Source organism: Alosa alosa, chromosome 13 (assembly GCF_017589495.1).
Source record: "Alosa alosa isolate M-15738 ecotype Scorff River chromosome 13, AALO_Geno_1.1, whole genome shotgun sequence".
Lineage (NCBI taxonomy): Eukaryota > Metazoa > Chordata > Actinopteri > Clupeiformes > Clupeidae > Alosa > Alosa alosa.
The window spans coordinates 13917045-13938441 of record NC_063201.1 but is presented as its reverse complement, the minus strand read 5'-3'; the positions used below and the strand labels follow the sequence as shown (position 1 = coordinate 13938441).

At 43.2% G+C, this 21397-nt stretch overlaps 1 protein-coding gene across 3 annotated transcripts in view; it reads left to right on the top strand.

Annotated features, from left to right (window-relative positions):
- The first annotated feature begins 441 nt into the window (after positions 1–441).
- The window catches only part of osbpl10b (oxysterol binding protein-like 10b), a 67920-nt gene continuing 46964 nt past the window's right edge, over positions 442–21397 (top strand). For 2 of the 3 annotated variants that reach the window (XM_048260008.1, XM_048260007.1), the window contains exons 1-3: positions 442–775; positions 7256–7431; positions 10610–10689. In XM_048260008.1, coding sequence (XP_048115965.1) covers positions 549–775; positions 7256–7431; positions 10610–10689 — 483 coding nt within the window. In that variant the 5' untranslated portion in view covers positions 442–548. Of the gene's footprint in view, positions 776–7255; positions 7432–10609; positions 10690–15138; positions 15448–21397 lie in introns of all 3 variants that reach the window. The other variant, XM_048260006.1, reaches the window with a different exon arrangement.

Sequence of the window (21397 nt, the reverse complement as noted above, 5' to 3'; positions counted from 1 at the left end):
GCATATCTTAGTTTATGTAAAATATTTTCACACGACTCAAAAGATGTAGGCCAGCATAAAAAAAGTATAGCCTACACCATGTCATGTGTCTCAAAGAGCCATTTGAATTTATAATAGGCCTACGTTATAATACGATGTATTAATTATCAGGTCAGGTCACGAGAGTGAAGGATACACACACTCACAACAGTTTAGTAGCCTAAATAATGTAATGGTTTTGTTAAACCCTTAACTGACAGGCGTTTGGCCACAGTCGGTGGTCATTTCAGGTGTTTTCAGGAGAACAAATAGAGGCATGAAGAACACGCAGCGTGTGTTGCCGTGTGCGGTATCCGGTTGGTGGAGGGGCGGAGGGAGTGACTACAGGGTGATTCCCAGCAGAAACCCCCCTTTAAAAGAAATGCACTATGCTGCATCAAGGAATCCCGCGCGCTCAGATGACAGTCTTCAGAAAATACTGATGCAGACTGGAAGTTGACCAAATCGCATAGCCTGTTTCTCTAGCTCTTTTAACACTGATGTTCTTGGCTTAAAATATTTTACAAACCATGGCGTTCAGTAGGTCGCATCCCTCATCTCCAGCAAATAAAACGAAATTACCTTTTGAACGTGTGGATACCGCAAGGAAGCTGGAGAGAGGAGGCTCGCAGGGTCCAGGCTCGGCCGGAGTGAGGGCTGCTGCACCGGCGGACAGCTGCGACTTGTCCCAGCGTACGCGGCACCTGGAGGGGGTCTTGAGTAAATACACGAATTTGCTTCAAGGCTGGCAGAACAGGTAGCATAGTCTAAAAGCATGCCTTGCACGAAACATTCTAGTGCTTTCTATCCTGTTAAGTCTGTTGTTTTGTTGTTCATTCAGGTAGCATAGACAAGTAATAAGATATGCATAACTTCAGCGTCTGTTAACATGTGGTGAACGGCAGTGGGCGGTTTTTAACAATGTTTCAGGAATAATCTTTGTGCTATCGATAGATGTTCCAGTCTATCCATGTCGAGTGTTGTGTAGTTCACGAAAATGTTATTTTGAGTAGAAAAGCCAACAATAAGTCATTCTGCCACGTTTACTGACCAGCTGTCATTGTTTTCCCGAGCAAAGGGCATTTGTGCAACATGTTGAAACAACAAAGGCTTTTCGGGTTTACGTATAAACAGTCGGAATGTATGGAATCTTTTCTTAATTCAGGCAGTGCACAAAGCACTCCTCGAGAAATTGAGCAGTTTGTGCCTGGGATTGGTAGCTGAATGTCAGATATGTTTAGGAGCAGCAGGGGCATTGAATCCTCATCGGAAAGCTATCCTGAGAATTTGTCCATTTTGCGATTAAACTCAGTTCCATGAGTAGACTAGATAGGCCTAATTTTTGGATCAGAAAGTATTGTGTAGAAGAGAAACAGGTCTTCGAATAAAGCAATGCTGGTCAGCACAAATTGATAAATTCTTCTGGTCAGCACAAATTGATAAATTCCTCACACATACAGTGTGGTTTAGCCTGCACATTTAATTTAAATCAGTCTAATGTCCAGATGTTTTAGATGTTAAATCATCCAGATGATTTTATTAGAATTTTAATACTAGCTCCCAGGGCTGAGTCACCCATATAGAGTAAATTCTCAATGGAGTTCAATTGTGTTGCCTCCTTCCATTCACATTGTAAAGATGGTTATGAAACCGCAATTGGAATGCAATGATGTCTTGGACTTCCCCAGCCAGTCTTTGTCTTCAAAATCTGAAAGGCATAGGCCTACACAACATGTAGAAATGATCACCTTCAAATATTGGGTCCATGCCATGTTCCGGCCCTGAAATCCCTTCCTATTCCCTCATAAGACATTAGAGAGACAAGCTAGTAGGTGGGGGTTTGGCAGTGGAAGTGGAGCAAGCGAAACAATAAGCCGTATTGACAGCACATATCATTAGTCTTTGTACGAATCAATGAAACGGACAAGGAGGTGTTGCTTTGAGAGCCCAGGTGGAGGTGTGGGGGTGGAGGCTTGTGATATCTGAACGAACACTCGCCGAACAAACACTGGGGTGCAAATCTCATTTGTGGTCTTTTAATCGGAGGGTGTGTGTGTGTGTGTGTGTGTGTGAGTCATCAGTGACTAGAAATCCCACTCCTCTTGCTCCCTTGCTTCTCTCCTGCTTGTTTTCAGCTCAGCTCCTCTCAGCACTGGCTTGTCTTGCCTTGCTGGACCCTGGAGATGAGGAAAGCATGCAGTCGTGCTAGCTCCAAATTAGAGATTACAGATTACACACTTACTGTTGCTTCACTGGTTCAGGAAACACCATTAAGGCAGCAAGCTGTTATATTAGACAACTGCTGCATGTCCATCAATGTCATGGATGGATGGATATGGTTGTGTGTGTGTGTGTGCGTGTGTGTGTGCGTGTGCGTGTGCGTGTGTGTGTGTGTGCGTGTGCGTGTCTGTGTGCGTGTGCGTGTCTGTGTCTGTGTCTGTGTCTCTATGTGTGCCTGTTTGTGTACAGTGTGTGAGTCTGTGTCTTTATATGTGCATGTGTGTGTGTGTGAGAGAGTGCTTGCGTGTGCATGTCTGTGTCTTTATGTGTGTGTTTGTGTGTGTGTCTTTATGTTTGTGTGTGTGTGTGTGTGTGTGTGTGTGTGTGTGCGTGTGTGTGTGTGTGTGTGTGCACACACGTTTGTGCACCTATACATGCATGTCTCTACAGAAATGCAATGAAGGCTTATGGAGAACGCTATCTAATCTAAGCCAGCAGTCTTTCCTAGTAACTTCAGGGCTATTCCAAGGAAGCCAAACATATTGACATACAGAAATTGGAATGTGTAACATGTGAATGTTTTTTCTTTGGGGGGAGGGTGAAGTAAACAAAGCTGGCTAATTAATTTTACATTGACCCTTGTCAGCAGTGGCCTCACTAGGGACAATGATTCATTCTTGAAATGCACCCTTTTGCTCCTCGTCACATCCCCTGCCTTGAATGAGCGGCTAAGACACTTGTAAAGGAGGGATGGCTACTCCAAATGGCCCTATCACTCATAATGTTTTGTAATATGCCGTTGATACACTGCCTGGGCAGGCAGTCTGTAGCCATGCTTTGATGCACAGTGTATGTGTTTTTTTTTTCAGATCAAGGCTGGTGTGTGACTGTGCTTTTCTTTTCACCACTAGACATCTAGTAGCAAGCTCAATAGGCGCATCTTAAGCAAAGATGCAACTGAATACTGGTACTGCGGTCATCTCAATCATAGCAAAGCAATAAATGACATTATTCAGGTTACTTACTCATGGATATAGGGATGGGGAAGACCGCTTGTCTATTTATTACCCTAGTCAGGCTTGGGATTTCCCCATTCTGGGGGCAAGGCCACTTGGCCTTCAGTTGGGCATATTTGGTGGGGGGCACAAAGGCCACATGTCAGGGCACCAAGGCCAAAGTTAACTATACAGTAGCATATAAAAATGATCAAAGTTGTGTTTAGCCTATTCACTGCAATAGACCTGCATCACTGTACGAAACATTATAAAAACATGAAACATGACATATTACATAGAACTGTAAATCATCTAATAATTACAGATATCTAGGCTATAACATTTATTTTATATTTGGCCTGCTATGAAATGATGTATTGAACAATTTAAGCACAGCTCAGATTTAATAAACTCAAATAGCCTAGATGCATGCTTAGCATTTTGTGATCATTAAGGCTACGTACTTTCACAAACTCTTAGTCAGCTCTCCTCTGATTTACCAATATCTAGGCGATATTTGTAACATTTATTTTGTATTTGGCCCGTTATGAAATCATGTGGAACAATTTAAACAGATTGTAAAACTTAAAGCCCAAATTTGGAGACATCCATGCATGTCGAAATTTACTGCAAATTCAAAACTGGATTACTCTGGAACGGCTAACTGGACAGGGGACTGCTTTACATCTTTGTGTTTGGTAAGGTCTGCTGTGAAGGGTTCGTGAATTATTCCACCGAGATGAATGGGTAGGGAGATCACGCAAAACCTTTAGTAGAATGTATGATTAAATTGAATTATATTATTTACTTTTCTCGCGAACCGTTCAACATAGCAATTATCGGCTAACATCGTTTAAAAGCTGAGAAAAAGCTCTTTCGTGCGATACTTGTGATGTCTGTGTGATGATGAGTAGGCTACTTCGCGTGTAGTTCAACTGAGAAGAATGGGTGAATTTTCTTTCTTGTGCTGTCACTTTCTCCACTGCGTAAAAGACTAAATTAATTTGCGCTGTGAATGATAAGATTATTTTGACAGCTAGGCACAGGCTAAATAAAAATCGCTATTAGTAGGACGCAAAGCAGAAGAAGGGGGCACCAAGGACACCGGGGCCTGTAAACCTCTGATTTTCAAAGGGGCATCACAGCCAACGCAAGGGGCTACGACGGCCATGGCCGTCGTGGCCGCCATGAAATTCCTACCCTGCCCCTAGTGCTTATATAATGTGAGGATAAGGGTTTTACTATACTCTATAACAACTGGATTACCATTCTGTAGCCTGTCTACACTGATGAACCTATACACTTCTGTTGGCATGGGCCATATGTTTCTAAGAACATATGTAATTCTTTTAGAAACAGTAAATTAATTCATCCTGGAGTTTGTCTACCTTTATGTGGAATTAATTTTGTTCCTACTCAGTGACTTAAATGTAGAAATTAGGGCACATTTTAAATATATATATTCACTGACTTTCTTTTAATAATGTCATAAGTTGTATGAAATTACTTTTTTTTCCCAATCAAAAAGGTCATTCCTTTGATGTTGTAGAGAAGCATATTTCTTTGTCATCCAAAGATGTCTCTTCAAATTCTCTCTTACCCCTTCTCGGACCTTCCTGTTTCCATGACTGTATAATTTATACACATTTTCCCCTCTGATCTGAGTCTGTGTTCTTTTAATTATCCATCTCTTTAGCTCCAGAACCCTGACAAGACCACCGTTTTGGGCTAAGTTTTGTAGTTTTATCAAAGCAATTTGTAAGTTTTATCATAATGATGCTCACTTAATTTCATCTGCCTATTACACCAGACCATATTTTCCACGGGCAATGAATTGATTATGCAATGAAATGATCTGTAAGAAATTCCTTAGTTATGTTTACATAATGGAAGGCAATAATTGAATGCAGATTCAATAGATGGTCTTGTTAATGGTGTTACCATTAGCTAGTGTTGAAGTAATATGATCCAGGGTGTGGTCCACACACACACACACACACACACACACACACACACACACACACACACACACTAACATACTTGACATGTTTTAGAAGCCCAGAGAGAATTAATGTGGAGTCTTGACAGGAACTGTGCAAAGCTGAATGACAACTATGCAAATTATCCTTTTTAATTATTCACACAAAACACAAACAACATACCCCTCCCAAACACACACACACACACCCACCACCACCACCACCACCATCCCACTACACACACACTCAACTGTGTGTCTAAGGATGCCCAGCCGCCAGTACATGGCTCATGGCACCTCCAGACTACCATGACGTTAGGAAATACGACTAAGTGGGAAAATATGAAATAGGAAGAGTTTGCAGTCATGCCAAGATGGGCTAAGTGAGCGCTTTGCTGCAGTGAGAGCGAGGGAGAGAGAGAGAATGTGGGAGAGAGAGAGAAGGAGGGAAAGAGGAGCAGATAAGAGTAACTGAAGAAACCCAACTTTAAAGCCTGAGAGAAAATAACAATAACTTTGTTTTATGTTTCCCAGAGGATGTCTGCTAGGGCCCTGAACAGGTGCAGCTTGTTCCGCTTTGGGCAAGAAAGTATTCAAGAGACAGCCTGTCATTTAAATGGACTTGCTTCTTAGGATCTCTGAGCTCATTGGAATGTAAAGCATGTCCACAAACTGGAATGGCAAAAAGACTTGCAATCGTCCAGACATAATCCCTGATTCTGAATCTAGTTCATAGCATTTTATAGCAAATCCCCAAATAGTTCAAATCCAAATAATCCAATTTGATTGGAAAATAGTCAATAGTCCTATCTCCCAGGGTTGAGTGATTGACAACCATAATCATGCTAATTAGTCGATATAACAAGTACCGGTAAATGGTGAGAACACAAACGTATTATCTCAGTGTAATTGTTATATTATAATGAGGTGTTCTTCCTCATTCTTAGTTGTTCTTCCTCATTCCTTACTTGTTAGCAAAAAAAAGCCTCACTGACTTTGATTCTTTTCTATAAATTCAGCATTGCACAATGTTACAATCTGTCTGCAATCTCTCTGTAACATTCCAGGATTTGATATACACAGGTCACCATTTCACTTTGCAAACCACACCTTTCCCCCTTGTCTCACTTCACCCTTCTTGTCACTTGACAGTGACATTTCCACTTGATTACCACATTTAGCCGACTGACAGACACTCTTACCCAAAGTGACACACAGAAAATAAAATTTCAGCAGAATGTATTCACCTAGGGAGTTGACCTCCAGCCCCTTTCACAGCCTATTCGTTGAGCTGAAATGGACATGTCTATTTTTATCAGTGCATGCACTGGGATATGACCTCCAGGGGAAAATATGCTGATATTCACAGTTGTATGAATGCTGATATGGCATGGCAGTGATAATGGCCATCCATATAGAGAGTATGAAATATGCATCCACCCAGTAGCAGAGTGGTAATCGGGAGAATCGGGATAATTCGCTGTCAGCCAGTAACGCTTTGAGGCCGGGCTGATTACTGTGCGCTTGAAAAAGGCACGGTCGATGTCTGGGTACAGATGGGTGCAGACTGAAGATTTTAGATGAGCGGCTATGACATACTTTGAGTAGCCCTGGATTTTCCCCCAAAATAGGAATCAGGTCATGTTGGGTCACACTCCCATCAACAGCCCGGCTCCCCGTCGGAAAGGGGCTGCTGGAGCTTGAAATCTCCCAATAATATTTAGTGCCCCAGAGATCAAAGTCCATCCCTGACGCATCCCTGAGTGCCTCTTTCAGCTCATCCCTTGAGAATGACTACTCCAGATGGTCAAATTCTACAGAGATGTTTGTATGCGTGTTCTATGGACCCTTTCAAGAGAGTTCCATTATCAGCATCATAGTTGGCCCCACAAGACTTCCTTTTTAACATGCCATATGTTATCTTAATGCAGAGGAAGTAGATTGGGGCCCAAATAGAATGTTCAAGCATTGTTTTTGTTTTTATTGTTGAAAGGGTCTATATTCTCTGTCCCCATGGAAACCCATTGTGTCCCCTCCTCCTTAGGTACTTTGTGCTGGACGCGGAGCAGGGGCAGCTGGACTACTTTGTGAGTGAGCAGAGCCAGAGCCAGAAGCCCCGCGGCTCTCTGCCCCTCTCCGGGGCATCAGTGGTGCCCCACGACGAGCTGCCCCACATGTTCTGCATCTACGCTACCAATGGAGAGATCTTCAAGCTCAGAGGTGAGAGGGGAGGGGGGTGGATGTGTGCGTGTATGTGTGCTCTGGCTTGGGTTGTCACCTTGACACCTTCGTTTGAATCAGTAGTTCTCAAACTTTTTCTGTTATTCTGACATTTTGGTTCCATGTTACATTTCCCGTCTCAGTCTACCAGATCAGATGTTATTTTAATAAATATGTCTGTCCGTTTATGACACCTGTGTTTGTGTGTGGCTATTTTGTTTTGAATCTATTATCTTTCTTTAAAAAAGGAATACATTATTAAAGATAGGCACACAAAATAAATTTACTCGTATTCATCGCACCCCACCTGTCATGTCTCTATTCCCCACTAGTGGGGCCTGCCTGACACTTTGAGAACCACTGGTTTAAATCATCCATTCCTTTTTCTCTTTCTTTGTTGTGTTCATCTTCACCTGCCCTTAATCTTGCTTCCCAATCTCTCCCGTGACATGATCTTGTGTACTTGCCACACTTCCACCCTTCCACAGATGCCTCTTTTCCTAAAGTTGTTCTCCTCTTTAACGTTAAGATTGCTTCTGCTGTCGTCGACTTGTGATTCCTCTTCTTTCCTTTTTTTTAATCGCCTACTGCATAAACAGCTTCTTCTCTGTTCCACTTTCATCGGCATGGATGCTTTTGCTTTTGTTCGCTCATCCACCCACATAAATTGCTTGTCGTCACCTTCTTCAGTTCAAAGGGATCCCTCTTCCCTCTTCCCCTGCCCAGGTTCTCTCTCTCCAGCTTTCTCTCTCTCTCTCTCTCCCACTCCCACTCTTTCTTCTCCACAGCCCCTGTATCTCTCCCTAACAGTGTACTTTGCTGAAGATGTGTGTGAGTTGTCCGGCTGGCGAGGGCCGCCTGAAATATGGGTTTATAGCCGGTGGGTGGTGAGGTGAGCGTTTTGATAGGTGTTTTAGGGAGGACAGCGTTATTGATGGCTGTGAATTAACAGAGGGGGGGTCTGGGAGCAGTGGCGGATCTATATTTCAGAGGGGGAAAGCCCCAGAGGTGCGCTCAGAGGCACGGCTCCATGTTTGCTGATGGAGGCGAACTTGGAGGGGAATAAAATGAGATGCATGCAACTGTGGATGCAATTGGTTCTGTTCAGCAAGAGAGCCATTGACAGATTATTTGCAGAATCACTGCACTTTTGTATGTGTGCCCCTCCTCCCACACTCCCCCAGCAATGAGTCCCCTTAGCGTGACCTGCTTTTACCCCCAGATTGACTTAAAATGTAAATAATTTAATTTGTAGATGTTCGTCAGAAAATGCTGAAAAAAGCATTTAATTTGTATTGATTGACAGTGGAGGCCATCTGTGAGATATTGCAAAAGGAGGTGGGGGAGTGGTGTGTGGGAAAAAGCTGACGTGCAACTCTCAAACACACATTCACACACACACACACACACACACACACACACACACACACACACACACCCCTGGTGTCATTCCACAGTCCATGATTGGCTGACTACAGGGGTCATCTGAGCCCCCTGGTAGGTCCAGTGTCCAAATTGCCAATCTGCGGCTCCGTCTTTTTCTCATTTCACACCTTAGCAGTCAAACCCCGAGGGTGGACCACAGCTTTGTGTCGTGCCACACCACGCTTCCTGCGGACGCTGTAATATCTCGCCATCTGAAGGGAAGTGACAGTGCTGCCTCTCACTTATTTGCACATCATCTTAACTTATGATCGTGTCGAAGTTTACGTTTGAGTGAGGAGGACTGCAGACATCAGTGGAGTAGTTGATGGGGTGGGAGTTATGGGGGTTATTAAAGTGGTTATAAATCATTAATTTCCTTTTAATCTGGTTAAAACCAGACATACCACTTTGAACACAAAACTTTGTGAATAGCTTTTGGGGACTCATGATTGGGAAGCGTTTCCAACACTAGCATCGGGATAGGCGTAGACTTTGCGTTGACTTTGAAATCATTGGTCCAGCCTCACCAATCACATTGATCAGGGATTTCTAACGTTACATCCTACTTCGCCTAAACTTTACAATCTGATAATAAACAGCATCGGCGGTCAGGACACAATGTATGTAGGCCTACCTTTCGGTTTCGAAACTATAGCATCAGTCCCTATCGTCGCTGATTGGCCTGACCTGTCTGGGGTTCAATGGAAACGTTGAGTGAATTCTGCTGTTCCAGACAAGCATCTCCCTGAAAGGTCATCTAGGTGGGCATGTCCAGGCTAATTTTCTATATCTGTAATATTTAAAAAGTCAAATTACACATTTGGCTTTTGTTCCAAGCTCACAGAGATATGTGATAATTGTTGCAAGCTCGCACACACAGACAGATATTGTCCGACACTTACGTGACACACTGTCACGTAAACATCTCACATATTACAAGAACAGCATGTCTCTTGTGGTGCAGATGTTATGCATAAGACATGAAGCCTAGATGCATCTCAGAATTGACAGGCTTAATTTTAGACTCAACAGGGGAGTGCGTGTGTGTGTGTGTGGGGGGGGGTCATTGAGAGAGTTGTCTGGGGAGACTTGAAGTAGGCCAGCTGATTTTCATTTAGAAGGGAATGTTACTGTGGGCTCCCGCTAGGCTGTGATCTATTGTTTTTAAACAAAGTTCTGCACAGTGGGAACAGACCACTGGTTAATCATACAGCAGCAGGTCAACAGCCAAGTCACATGTTCTGCCCTTGTGGAGTTTGTGTGTGTGTGTAACTAAACACAACATTAAATCTGTTTTATCAAATGGCCCAGATCGCCATCTGTTCCTACGGCCATTTGAAAGCACTTCAGATATCCTGCAGCCTCAAAAGTCTTTTTTTGAACCAGTCTGTTGGCATCAGTTTGCTGGTGTTCATTTGCTTTACTGTTGATTAGTGTTCACCATGTATTTCTTTGCCAGTTGGCTTATGTTAGTCTACCAGAAATACTCGATAGAAATAGAACTGTCTGTCTGCTGTTCCCTTTCCTCTGTCTACTGGCCTGTATACAATAATTCATTGTGCCTGCCTAACTGGACAAATTGTTAGTGTAATTGTTAGTGTATTTGTACACAGCACAGACTGTTGACACAGACTGTTGACTGTGTACCTGCATACCCAACAGTCTGTCTGTCTGTCTATCTGTCATTCTGTCTACCTGTGTCTGTCTGTCTGTCTGTCTGTCTGATGGTCTGGTTTTCTGTCCGTCCCCACAGCGTCTGATGCACGTGAGCAGCAGCTCTGGATGACCCAACTACAGCTCTGTACAAGGCAACACTTAGATGGCAGTGCCAAGGTAATGTGAAACCAACTTTTACCCAATTAAAGTCTTCTTCTCTTCACTCTCTTTGTCTGTGTTCTTCTTTCACCCTCTCATTTTCTTTTAGCCATCTCTCTGGTAGTTTCCTCCACCAAATTCTCCCTATTTGTCTGTCTGTCTGTCTGCCTGTCTGTATGTCTGTCTGTCTGTCTGTCTGTCTATGTCTATGTCTGTTTTTCTGTTTCTGTTTCTGTCTGTCTGTCTGTCTGCCTGTTGGTCTCTCTCTCTTGGTTTCTGTCGGTCTTTCTGGCTGTGCTGCCTATGGTCATTTCCTGCCCTAGCCTAAGCAGGCCGTGGTATCTGTGCGAGTGATGTTCCCTTGGCTGTGTCTCTCTGCGGAGGCACTTCCTTTTTCCTTTGACCTCTGGGCCAAACCACAGCATGTGTCCCCCAGTAGTCATGTGACTCCACCTGTGGTGTTATCTTCCTCTTGTCTTAGCCAGCACTTTCAGTGCATTATTTCTAAAAGCAGTACTATCTTAACCAGCAAGTTTAGTGAATTTTTCCTAAGAACAGTGCCATAGGTTAATTTCTCAGTTGATCAGTTTATCTCTGTTTGTAACAGACTTATGGGTGTTTGGGTGGTAAACATTAAACTAAAAGGTTCACACAGAAGTAAATCAGTTTTCTTGAGCTTGCGTGTCTTGTGTGGTTAATGTTAGGCTAATACATAACTTGGCAGCGTATACAGCCTGGGACCTTAAAAGCTCAAAGTGCAGTTCTGTTTACAATATTTTAAAGTAATTGACCACAAGATTGCTAAATACATTCCATTTAATCACAGTTACCCCAAACACCGATATATCTTGTGTTTCCCATTACATTTAGAGGCATTTATATAAGTTATCATTGTGTTTGCCATACTCTGCTGGGAGCCACTTAATTTTCTCAAGAATTTAATGATTTTCTAATAATATCTCACAGAGGAGAGTCTGGTTAACGTTGGCTGTGTTCCAAATGTATTATTTTACATGACAGAAAATATTGCAAATAATAAAGGATTAGTCTTATCTTGCAGTCCCTGATCATTTTGATCAAATGATGGTGGAATTTCACAGCAGTCACAGAGTAGGATAACACAGAACATTTGTCTTGAAATATTCCTCAACTAGTTCAGATGCTACTGCCTATATGTAGACCTGCAACAGTGTCGCTCAAATGTGCTTTTCACTGATCCTCAGCTACAAGGAATAATTGTGTGAAATAGAATGAAGTGTATCTAGGCTACTTTAGCCTCAGCTTTAGATGTGACCATATACATTATTGTGGAGATAATACAAATGTATGACAACAATGATGGTGATTAAGGATAAATATGCAAACATCTGAGTAATTATTATTTCTTTCTCATGATGGGGACAAATGATGATAGGAGTTTTTCTGGTTGCATGTTAACGTTTGTAGTAATCTATGTAGAGATACAGAAGTGTCGGTCTTGACAACTACATGTCGTAGTCTGTTGCCTTGTGAGAACCGAGAAGCGATACAATTCTGTGATTCCCACTCACAGAAATGAGTTTTCCTTCAGGGCAAATCCTGTTTTTGGTGGTGAGCTTTGACCACATCATTATAAAGGCCTGCCAATGGTTCTTCAGGGTCTCAGGGCATGTTGGCCTCACACGGACAACATCAACCAAGAGCCTTTATGATTTCTTACTCGCCGTAATGGCCTGTGGGCAGCTGCTTTATTCATGACTCCAGAGCGAAATGCAAGTCAGCCAAAAACACACAAAATGATTACAAGCCAATTGCAATGCCCCTCTGACCTGTCATTATGAGACGTGGTTGTAGCACCACATGTGATACTTCACTGGTCCACTGAGAGCTACAGTCTGTGTATGTGGCTGGAAAACCTAAGAGTGAAATAAAAAGGACATTAGCTGTTGTTATTTCCCAGAATGCTCTGCGAGTTGAAATGCCTGTGCCCAGCCTTCGTTCTCTTATCCAACGAACATGGATCTGTGCCAGTGAACTTAACCAAAATTATCCTGCCTGGCCGCCTGTGTTTCCTGCGATAATGTTTCTGATGTATGCCATGATTAGTGCACTGCAATCTGTGATAATGTGTTGTTTTGTCAGCAAAGTCAAGAATCCTGTCCTTAAGTTGACCTGTGGAACAGAAAGTTTAGTACTGCAGTTTGTATAGATGGATACTGCTGTGCTGGGTACTTTTGGTCTGCTGGTGGAGTGCTTCTATTTAGCGCTGCTTCAAGAAGAGGGAAGCAATGTTTATATGATGTGGCTATTCTGCCATAGCGTGTAAATATAGCATGTAATAACTTAGCAATTTGTATTATAGTTTTGTATTTCATTCATTACTGATGATTACGATTAAGATTGCAGGATAATAGCATTCATTAATTATTACTGTAATCCATGAGTTCATAGGTTTTGGCTGGATATAGTTTATTATGACTGTTGTGTAGTAGCATATTTGTTGTTATTTATTATTAAAATGACTACAACTATAGATGAATATCTGACAGTGGCAATAAATGCCATGAGTGCCCGGCACCCGTATGATGTTACTGCACTCAAGGCTTATACAAGTTCTTCCACTTCCCTGAAATCCTCCCATAGAGATGAAGCAGAGATCCCAGGAATTACCTCTGACTTAAAGGAATTATCCGGAGTAAAATGCACTTCAGATCAATTTACGGATGATTGGGAGTACATACGTTGAGTAGACACCCAAATCATGTCATTCGGATGTGTTTTGAGAAAGTTCGATGTTACCGTTTTTTAGTCAAAACTTCGTTAGCCTGGGCGTGGCGGGCATGTCATTTACGCCGCTACAAAAAAGCTATTTTTATACCTCTTCTACAGTTCCAAACAACATTACACTTACGTGGTAGTGAGTAGAGGGTCCCTAAAGCCAAACCCGAAGTATCCGAGGTCTTTATGTGGTCGGATAGAGAGTCCAGAATGAATTTCATCAAGCCAGTACCTTTCCGGAAATGTTGCCATCTTTGCTGCCATCTTCAGGGGAAAGTCCATATGAGTCGAATGCTGAGTGTGGAGTGCTCTGGAAATTCACAATTTCGTCGACGTTTTTAAAAAAAAAAAAAAAAACATAGTCCAGTCCATACAACTTCATTTCAATTTCGAAAGAAATACTGGACTATGTTTTTAAAAAAAACGGCGACGAAATTGGGAAACCCCACACTCAGCAATCGACTCCTACGGACAACATTTCCGGAAAGGTACTGGCTTGATGTTATTCATTCTGGACTCTCTATCCGACCACATAAAGACCTCGGGATACTTCGGTTTGGCTTTAGGGACCCTCTACTCACTACCACGTAAGTGTAATGTTGTTTGGAACTGTAGAAGAGGTATAAAAATAGCGTTTTGTAGCGGCAAAATGACATGCCCGCCACGCCCAGGCTAACGAAGTTTTGACTAAAAAACGGTAACATCAACTTTCTCAAAACACATCCGAATGACATGATTTTGTTGTCAACTCAACGTATGTACTCCCAATCATCCGTAAATTGATCTGAAGTGCATTTTACTCCGGATAATTCCTTTAAGTCTGCTCTTAGCTCCCATTCGCACTTACTGTTTGCACTGCACCTAAAAGAGAAACACTTTGTATTATAGCCTCTCATTGCAGTTAAAGATGATATGACTACTGTATCTGTTGTGATGCTGAGAGCTGATAGATGCTCTCTGAGCAGAGGATCTGATTTCAGACTCTGTGTCATTGCTCAGCTCTCTCTTGCCTGGCAGTATGTTGTCTGTATTCTCTGTCTCTGTCTCTCTCTATCTCTCTCTCTCTCTCTCTCTCTCTCTCTCTCTCTCTCTCTCTCTCTCTCTTTCTCTCTCACTCTGTCTCTCTCTATTGCTCTCACGCTTCCGGGCTTTCTCAGCATTTCATTCATGCATCTGCCTGACCGCCCCCACCCCACCTCTCGCTCTGTTTCTGCCTCCCGTGCTGGGTAGTGCTCTCTCACAAGCTTCTATTCTCCATCTTTGCTTCTCTCTGCTCCCCACTTCTGCCTCCCTATTCCATGCTCTCTCTCTCTCTCTCTCTCTCTACCCTCTCATTATTCTATTCCCTGATCTGTTTCTTGTCTCGTTGCTCCTTTCATCCTCCTTTCTCTCCTTCTCCCTCTCTCTCTTGCTCTCTCTCTCTTCCCATCTCCCCCTCTCTGTGCTCTCTCTCTCTCTCTTCCCTTCTCCCCCTCTCTGTGCTCTCTCTCTCTCTTTCTCTCTCTCCCTGCTCCCTCTTTGTCTCCCTCCCTCCTCCCTCCCTGTGTGGCTGCTGGTGGGGGTGGCGTGAGGCTGAAGATGCCCTTGCACGTGGCAGCAGCGGAGCGCGGTGCCGATGGAGGGGCTAGGATGGCCGCAGGGAAGAAGGGCACAGGGTGCGGTGACTGTCCCCCGTCTGACTCCTGCTCCTGCTGCTCCTGTCTTTTTCAGGGCATCACCGCCGCCACCTCCACCTCCACCTCCTCCTCCTCCTCCTCCAACGCTGCCCCAGGCTGGACGCGCGGCTCCCCCCACCCTCCAGCAGCAGCACCACCTCCTCCTCCTCCTCCTCCTCCTCCTCCTCCAGCCACCTCCATCACCACCACCTCCTCCTCTCCACCCTGTGTCCAGCAGAAACCACTCCTCTCTGGGGTGCCCACCTCCATCTTCTCCTTCACCCACCACAAGTGCCCCACCTCCATCGGCCACCGGGCCAAGAGCCAGAACTTGGACCCCGGACAGCTCCAGGAGGTCAAAGAGGTAGGGTGGAACCGGACAGGGGTTTGCAGGGTGGAGTGCTCAGAGGGGAGAACCCCACTTGGTTTGGATGTAGAGACGGGGCACCTGCTAAAGGCCTGCCGTGTTACTGGTATCATATAGTGTGCAGAGGGAGTGGAGTGAGTGGAAACAAAAGATAAGTGGAAACAAAGGTGGACGAGTGTAGGCTGCTTGCTTGCGTAAAATCTACCAAGAGCTGGAACAATTCTGGTAGAATCAGTATATTTGCAGGGTCATTTTGGAAAGTAAAAGCACCTTTTCTTCACTCTTTCAAGGTCAGTCTTGGTGATGGTTTGATATGCAGTGTTTGTTTTCTCTAATCTTTGCACTTTGCCTGGTCTTGCTCAGTGCAGTGCTGTTGTTATTCTCTGGGGCTGGCTGGTCTCTAACCGTTGTGTCAGCATCCCTGAAGAGACAGTTCAGCACTAGAGGTTTATCATTGCCCGTTTGACATTGTCAGAGCACTGCACTGAGGCTAGAGCATCTTTAGATGGGCACTTTATTTGTCAACGTTTATGTAGTTGCAAAAGCAACTTTGTAAAGTTATATCTTAAAGGAAAAGAATCGGTTTTACCTAGCTTGAGGGGGGCATGAACATGGGGGTTCACAAACATGCCCCCATGGTGTAGCACTGTAGCTGCCTGGCTGCTTTAGCTTTTTGGAGTTTTCATTTTTTGGAGAAATGGAGATCTATGTGAAAAATGGTGAAAAAGTTAATGGACTTTTTATTTTCATGCTTGATAGTGGCCCAAGTTCAAACGTATTGTGTACTTAAAGGTGCTCTAAGCAATGTTATGAGGTTTCTAAGCTAAAACCTTTTTTGTAACATACGGCAAACACCTCACCATCAGCAAGCTGCCTGTACCCTTAATACACAGTAAAAAAACACGGTCTCTGTGGACAGCCCAAAAACTAAACTTGGTCCAGCCTGGACCATAAAAACATAACAAACTGTTCCAGTTCCTGTTCACCAACGAGATGCGCGTTTAGGAGAGTTTCAATTGCACGGGGTAGCTTCCTGTTTTGTTTGAACGTCAGCAGAAGTGACGTTACCCAACATCGCTTAGAGCACCTTTAACCTTGTCCTTATAGGGGTCCAAGCAGAACATGATATGTATTTATTTTGAAAAATTAAGTGCAATTAACTTATTGTATTAGTATATTGTTGCAAGGTGTACATGAGTTATTGGTTGTGGTGTATGCTTAGCCATTCATAACAGTATGTACTTTCATGAGAAGCACATAGGATTATTTACTGCTTTCTAAGTACTCTTCTATGAGGACACTAGGATGCTTAAATATGTATCCTTAGACATGTTTTTGTCTTGATTGACTTCTCTGTTCCTGGGCTCTGAAGCAGTTTCCTCTCCACTGATGTTTGACTTGTGAGGACATGTTTCTCTCCAGTGAAAAGTTATTCTTTCATTCACCAGCAAACCCGAAGTGACAGACAGTAATTGAAGACCCCAGAGTCTTAGAAATAAGTCCTGCTTCAGTATTTTATGAGGAACCAAAACGGCTGAAATTATTCAGGAGCCTCTCCAAAAAATGACTCATCTTACTCCTGTGAGAATGAATTATTTATTAGAGTTATGCTCCATGCCAACAGATGTTCTTACATAAAGCATGGTATCACCAGAAATGCTGGTAGGAGTATTAAAGTAACACCAAAGAACTTTCCCTCTGTCACACGCACGCTATTTGTTTAACCAGCACCGGCTTTACAAATAACAATGTCCACAGACAAGGTAGAATATGTTGCATGATATATGAAAGTACGATGTATTGCGACATCAAACACAAGTCAAATTTGTAGTTTCTTATGTCTCATTCCATCGAACTACAGATCCGCTACCCGATCTGGCAAACTTACATAGTCGCGGTTATAGCCCGATAGAGGGCTCTTGTTTAATGCAGAAGTGCCGTTCACCCTGTTACAAGTTGATGAACCACTGAAACGATTATGTTATTATTTTAAGGTACAAAAAACTCTTTTGTGTTGCTTTAAGAGGAATCCTCAATGAAGGGAACACATCTACCTGAAGTCCTCCTAGTCTCCTAGTTCTCCTAGTCTGTCTGTGATCTGAGATCAGGGGCGGACTGGCCATCTGGCATACCAGGCATTTTCCAGTGGGCCGACGCACCTTTTGGGTCGATAGAATAGGCTATATAATTGAATTTGTTTGGCCAATGATCGGCCCAAAGTAAGGACAGTCAGCGGCCCATTGGTTCATTTTCTATACTGACACTGGACTGACCCAATAACAGCTCTTCAGGCCTCACCCCTCCCATTTTGGCTCAGAGCCAGGATTCTGTGAGCGCATGAAAATGTTTAATTGAAGTAGCCTGCACTTTGAAATGGCAGCAGGTGTCGGCAGTGCCAGTTGTGCAAAAATAACACCAATGTAGAAGCTTCAAAATATACAGTATTGCAAGCCTATGCCAAGTCTAGCCTATGTCACCAAATGCAACAGGTTGAAGTTCGTTGAATTTGAAGAAGATGTAAGCCAGCATACAGAGCAGAGGGACAGTGACAACAAGAATTCAGTGTTGGAGCAGGTAGGCTACTTGTGACATGCCATGCTCAAGATTCTTTATTGCCATACAACTCGGTGCAAGTTGCTAGGGATTTGCTTCAGTGTGCTCATGACAGGACAAAGACATCACCATAGACACACAGAAAAAGACATAGAACACATATATACACATACGGAGTCCCACACAGGATCACCCTTGACATAGGCAGATAAAAAGGGCACACTGCTCACAACATACCTGGATGACAGTCCAGGAGGCTAGAGTGACAGGTCAGGTTAAAGTGACATGGTGCAAAGGGATGCAGAGTGCAAATCCGCCACTTTACAATAAATAGATAAATAAAACGAATATGGGTAGCATAAAAACATATAGAAGAGTATTGTAAAAACAGTGTAAAGAGATGTGCAAATTATGCAGGCTTGTTAGAACAGTTTACACTTCGGGTGTCCCGCAGGCGGGACAATTGCAGTGCCCCCCACCTCCCCCCAACATTCTAAATCAATTGTATGCACCATATTGCAATGTAGCATAGTAATATTATACACCATTTGAAAGCTTGAACTCTTGGGAATCCATATATGACAACATTGTTTTCATGTACAATCTGTATAGTGCTTTACATTATCAGATTAATCTTACTATGTTTCAATTAAATTTGATCAAAAATGCCCCCCCTCTGCCTTTTGTGCTTCCCTACTTTCTAGCTGCAGTGTATATCCCTTAGCAATAAGTAGATACAGCATATTGGGTATTGAAATATTCACAGGAATCCCTTGAAATTGAACATGCATGTTGTTTTATCCAATATTAGTTGTGCAGATGTATAGTCCATCTTATACACACCCATTGAACCAACAAAGAAAATGCAAAAATAGAGACATTTGTGTAATCATTCCATATTTTGTGTAGTCATTCTATATCAGAACCCCTGACATACATTCCAAATAGTCTACAAGAAACCTCAAAGTGTTACCTTTCATTTGAGACCAGGATTATGCTTCTACACCAAGAGGTTGCCACACAGTAAGCATTTTATTGTCAGTATGCATTTAGGGTAGCCAAAAGTCCTATTGGGAGTTTCCATAAGGCATTTTACAAAACGCATGAGCATATCTTGGCAAATAAGGGTCTAAAGTACTCATATTTCAGCCTATATTGATCTACTTTGAGATACAGACTCATAAGACCTGGTAGTGGGCCTCAGTTGTGTTTCCAAGACAAAATAAATGACCCAGAAGGGCAGAATGTGGTCATTTCCAGAGATGTACAAAACCGCCTAAAAAACATTCTACCCTTTGTCAATCTCTGACAGTTCATCACACAGTCAATCTATTGGTACCAAAATAATCTACTAGGCCTCTGCTTTCAAAAGAGGTCAAGCACTTGAATATAAGTCAAAGTATGTGGAAAGTATCTTCCTGAGATACTGGTTGAGGGCTGGAGAGCTGTTTAGATGGTCTGCAGTATTTGCTGTTGAGAAAGCGGGAGGTTTTTGTTCTAATTGCTCTCTATCTTCTCCCTGATGGGAGGATGGAGGAAAGGGAGTTGGCAGGGTGAGTCTCATCTTGTAGGATCTTTAGGCCTTTCCAATGAATATGGGCCTCGTAGATCACACAAATGGGGGAGAGTTTACAGCCAATAATTTTTGAGCTGACGATGATTATGATGGCTTATTAATTGCAATAATATAATCGTATGGTAATGGTATCATAAAGTAAGGCCGTCACCCACTGCTGTGATCACAATAACAAATAGCGCAACATAAGTTTTCTAAATCAATGATTTGCAAACCCGGACAGCAGAACAGTGTCAAATCAACGTTTATTGTTGATCAGATTAATCACTTTCCATCAGACGCCCAAAATTCAAAATTGACGGCATGAGTGGTGGTTGGACTCTCAAAGTAGAGCGTCCAAAGGCCCTTTTGGTGTTTTAAGCCCCCAACAGTGTCTTCCAGGCAGCGCTGCATGGAAGGCACTAGGGTTAGGCAAAGGTTAGGGTTAAGGTTAGGGTTAGCTGCCTTGAAGTCGACGGTGGGGGCTTAAAACCCCATTGAGTGTCTCGGAAGGGTTCCCTTGGTAAAGATGGGCTAAAGGACTGTAGACTAATGGAAATGTAGGCTGCAAAACATCAAGTCATATTCATGCACAAGCCACTAAGCTATAACCTATTATGATAGGCTACTGAAAGACATTAAACGGAATGAGTTAATGTAGCTCTACTGTTCTAAAATGTACCAGCAATGTAGGTAGTATAGCCTACAGGAATGAAATATTATTAGCAACAGTTTATTGTTCATTTTGTGTTGTCTCGGTTGTACTGGTATAAATTACAATAAGGTCTACAACAATCTAGGTAATTTAGCTCTTTACACATAGGCTACAGTAATTTGCTGCTGCTATCAATTGAGCATTGTATACCTAGTTTAAATGTATTGAAATGTACTGAAAAGGTGGCTACCATGGCTACCACCCGAGCCCGACAGAAATCAGCCTGAGCTCGAGCCCGAGAATGACAGCTTTTTAAAAGCCTGAACCCGTTTACAGCCCGACATTATTCAAATGTCCGTGCGCACGCAGCTCTTTTGCCTTTTGTCAAGAATGAGTCATTTATACATTTTTTAACATCATTTATTCATGTCTAACATAGGCTAGGCCACTTGGAAGCTGGAACAAAGAAATAAAATAGCCTACAGAAATTAAGCCCGAACCCGTTGGGTCCCGTCGGGTTCGGGCAAACATCTTCAGCTCTAGTGAGGCCTACATGTATCCACTTTCAGTGCTCCACGACACTTGGTTGAATCTATATGCATATTTAAGGGTAATGCAAGGATTTTGTATTAAATTAGGTGTGCCCGACCGATTTGAGGGTCGCTTGGGCCAAATATGTCAGGGCCGTTTTTTTGTCCCAGTCCGTCCCTGTCTGAGATGTGGCATACTGTATGTACTGATGGTTTCCTGAAAAAACTTTTTTGTCAGTTTCAAAGACAACCTGCAGCTGCAACTCCTGGGTCCAATGGTTGCAATCTCAACCCACTTCAAATCCACTGCCTCTGATTTATGATCTAGTCTCTCTCTCTCTCTCTCTGTCGACAGGCTTTGATGTTAAGCCTGAATACGGCCTCCCCCTGACACATCCACAAATGTGTGGCTGAGTGTTAGCTATTCAGAGATGTGACAGGACCCCACAGGGACTAGGAGTGCCAGGTGTGTGTGTGTGTGTGTGTGTGTGTGTGTGTGTGTGTGTGTGTGCACGTCCTCTCTAAAAGGAAAAGCAAATCTGGAGTAAGACCCTGGACAGCTCCTCTCCTGCCTGGCTGAGATAGCGGCCTGTGCGTGTCAGAGCAAAGACTGGTTTAGCTTCAGCTAGCGGCTTTGAAGTCGTGATTTGCCGT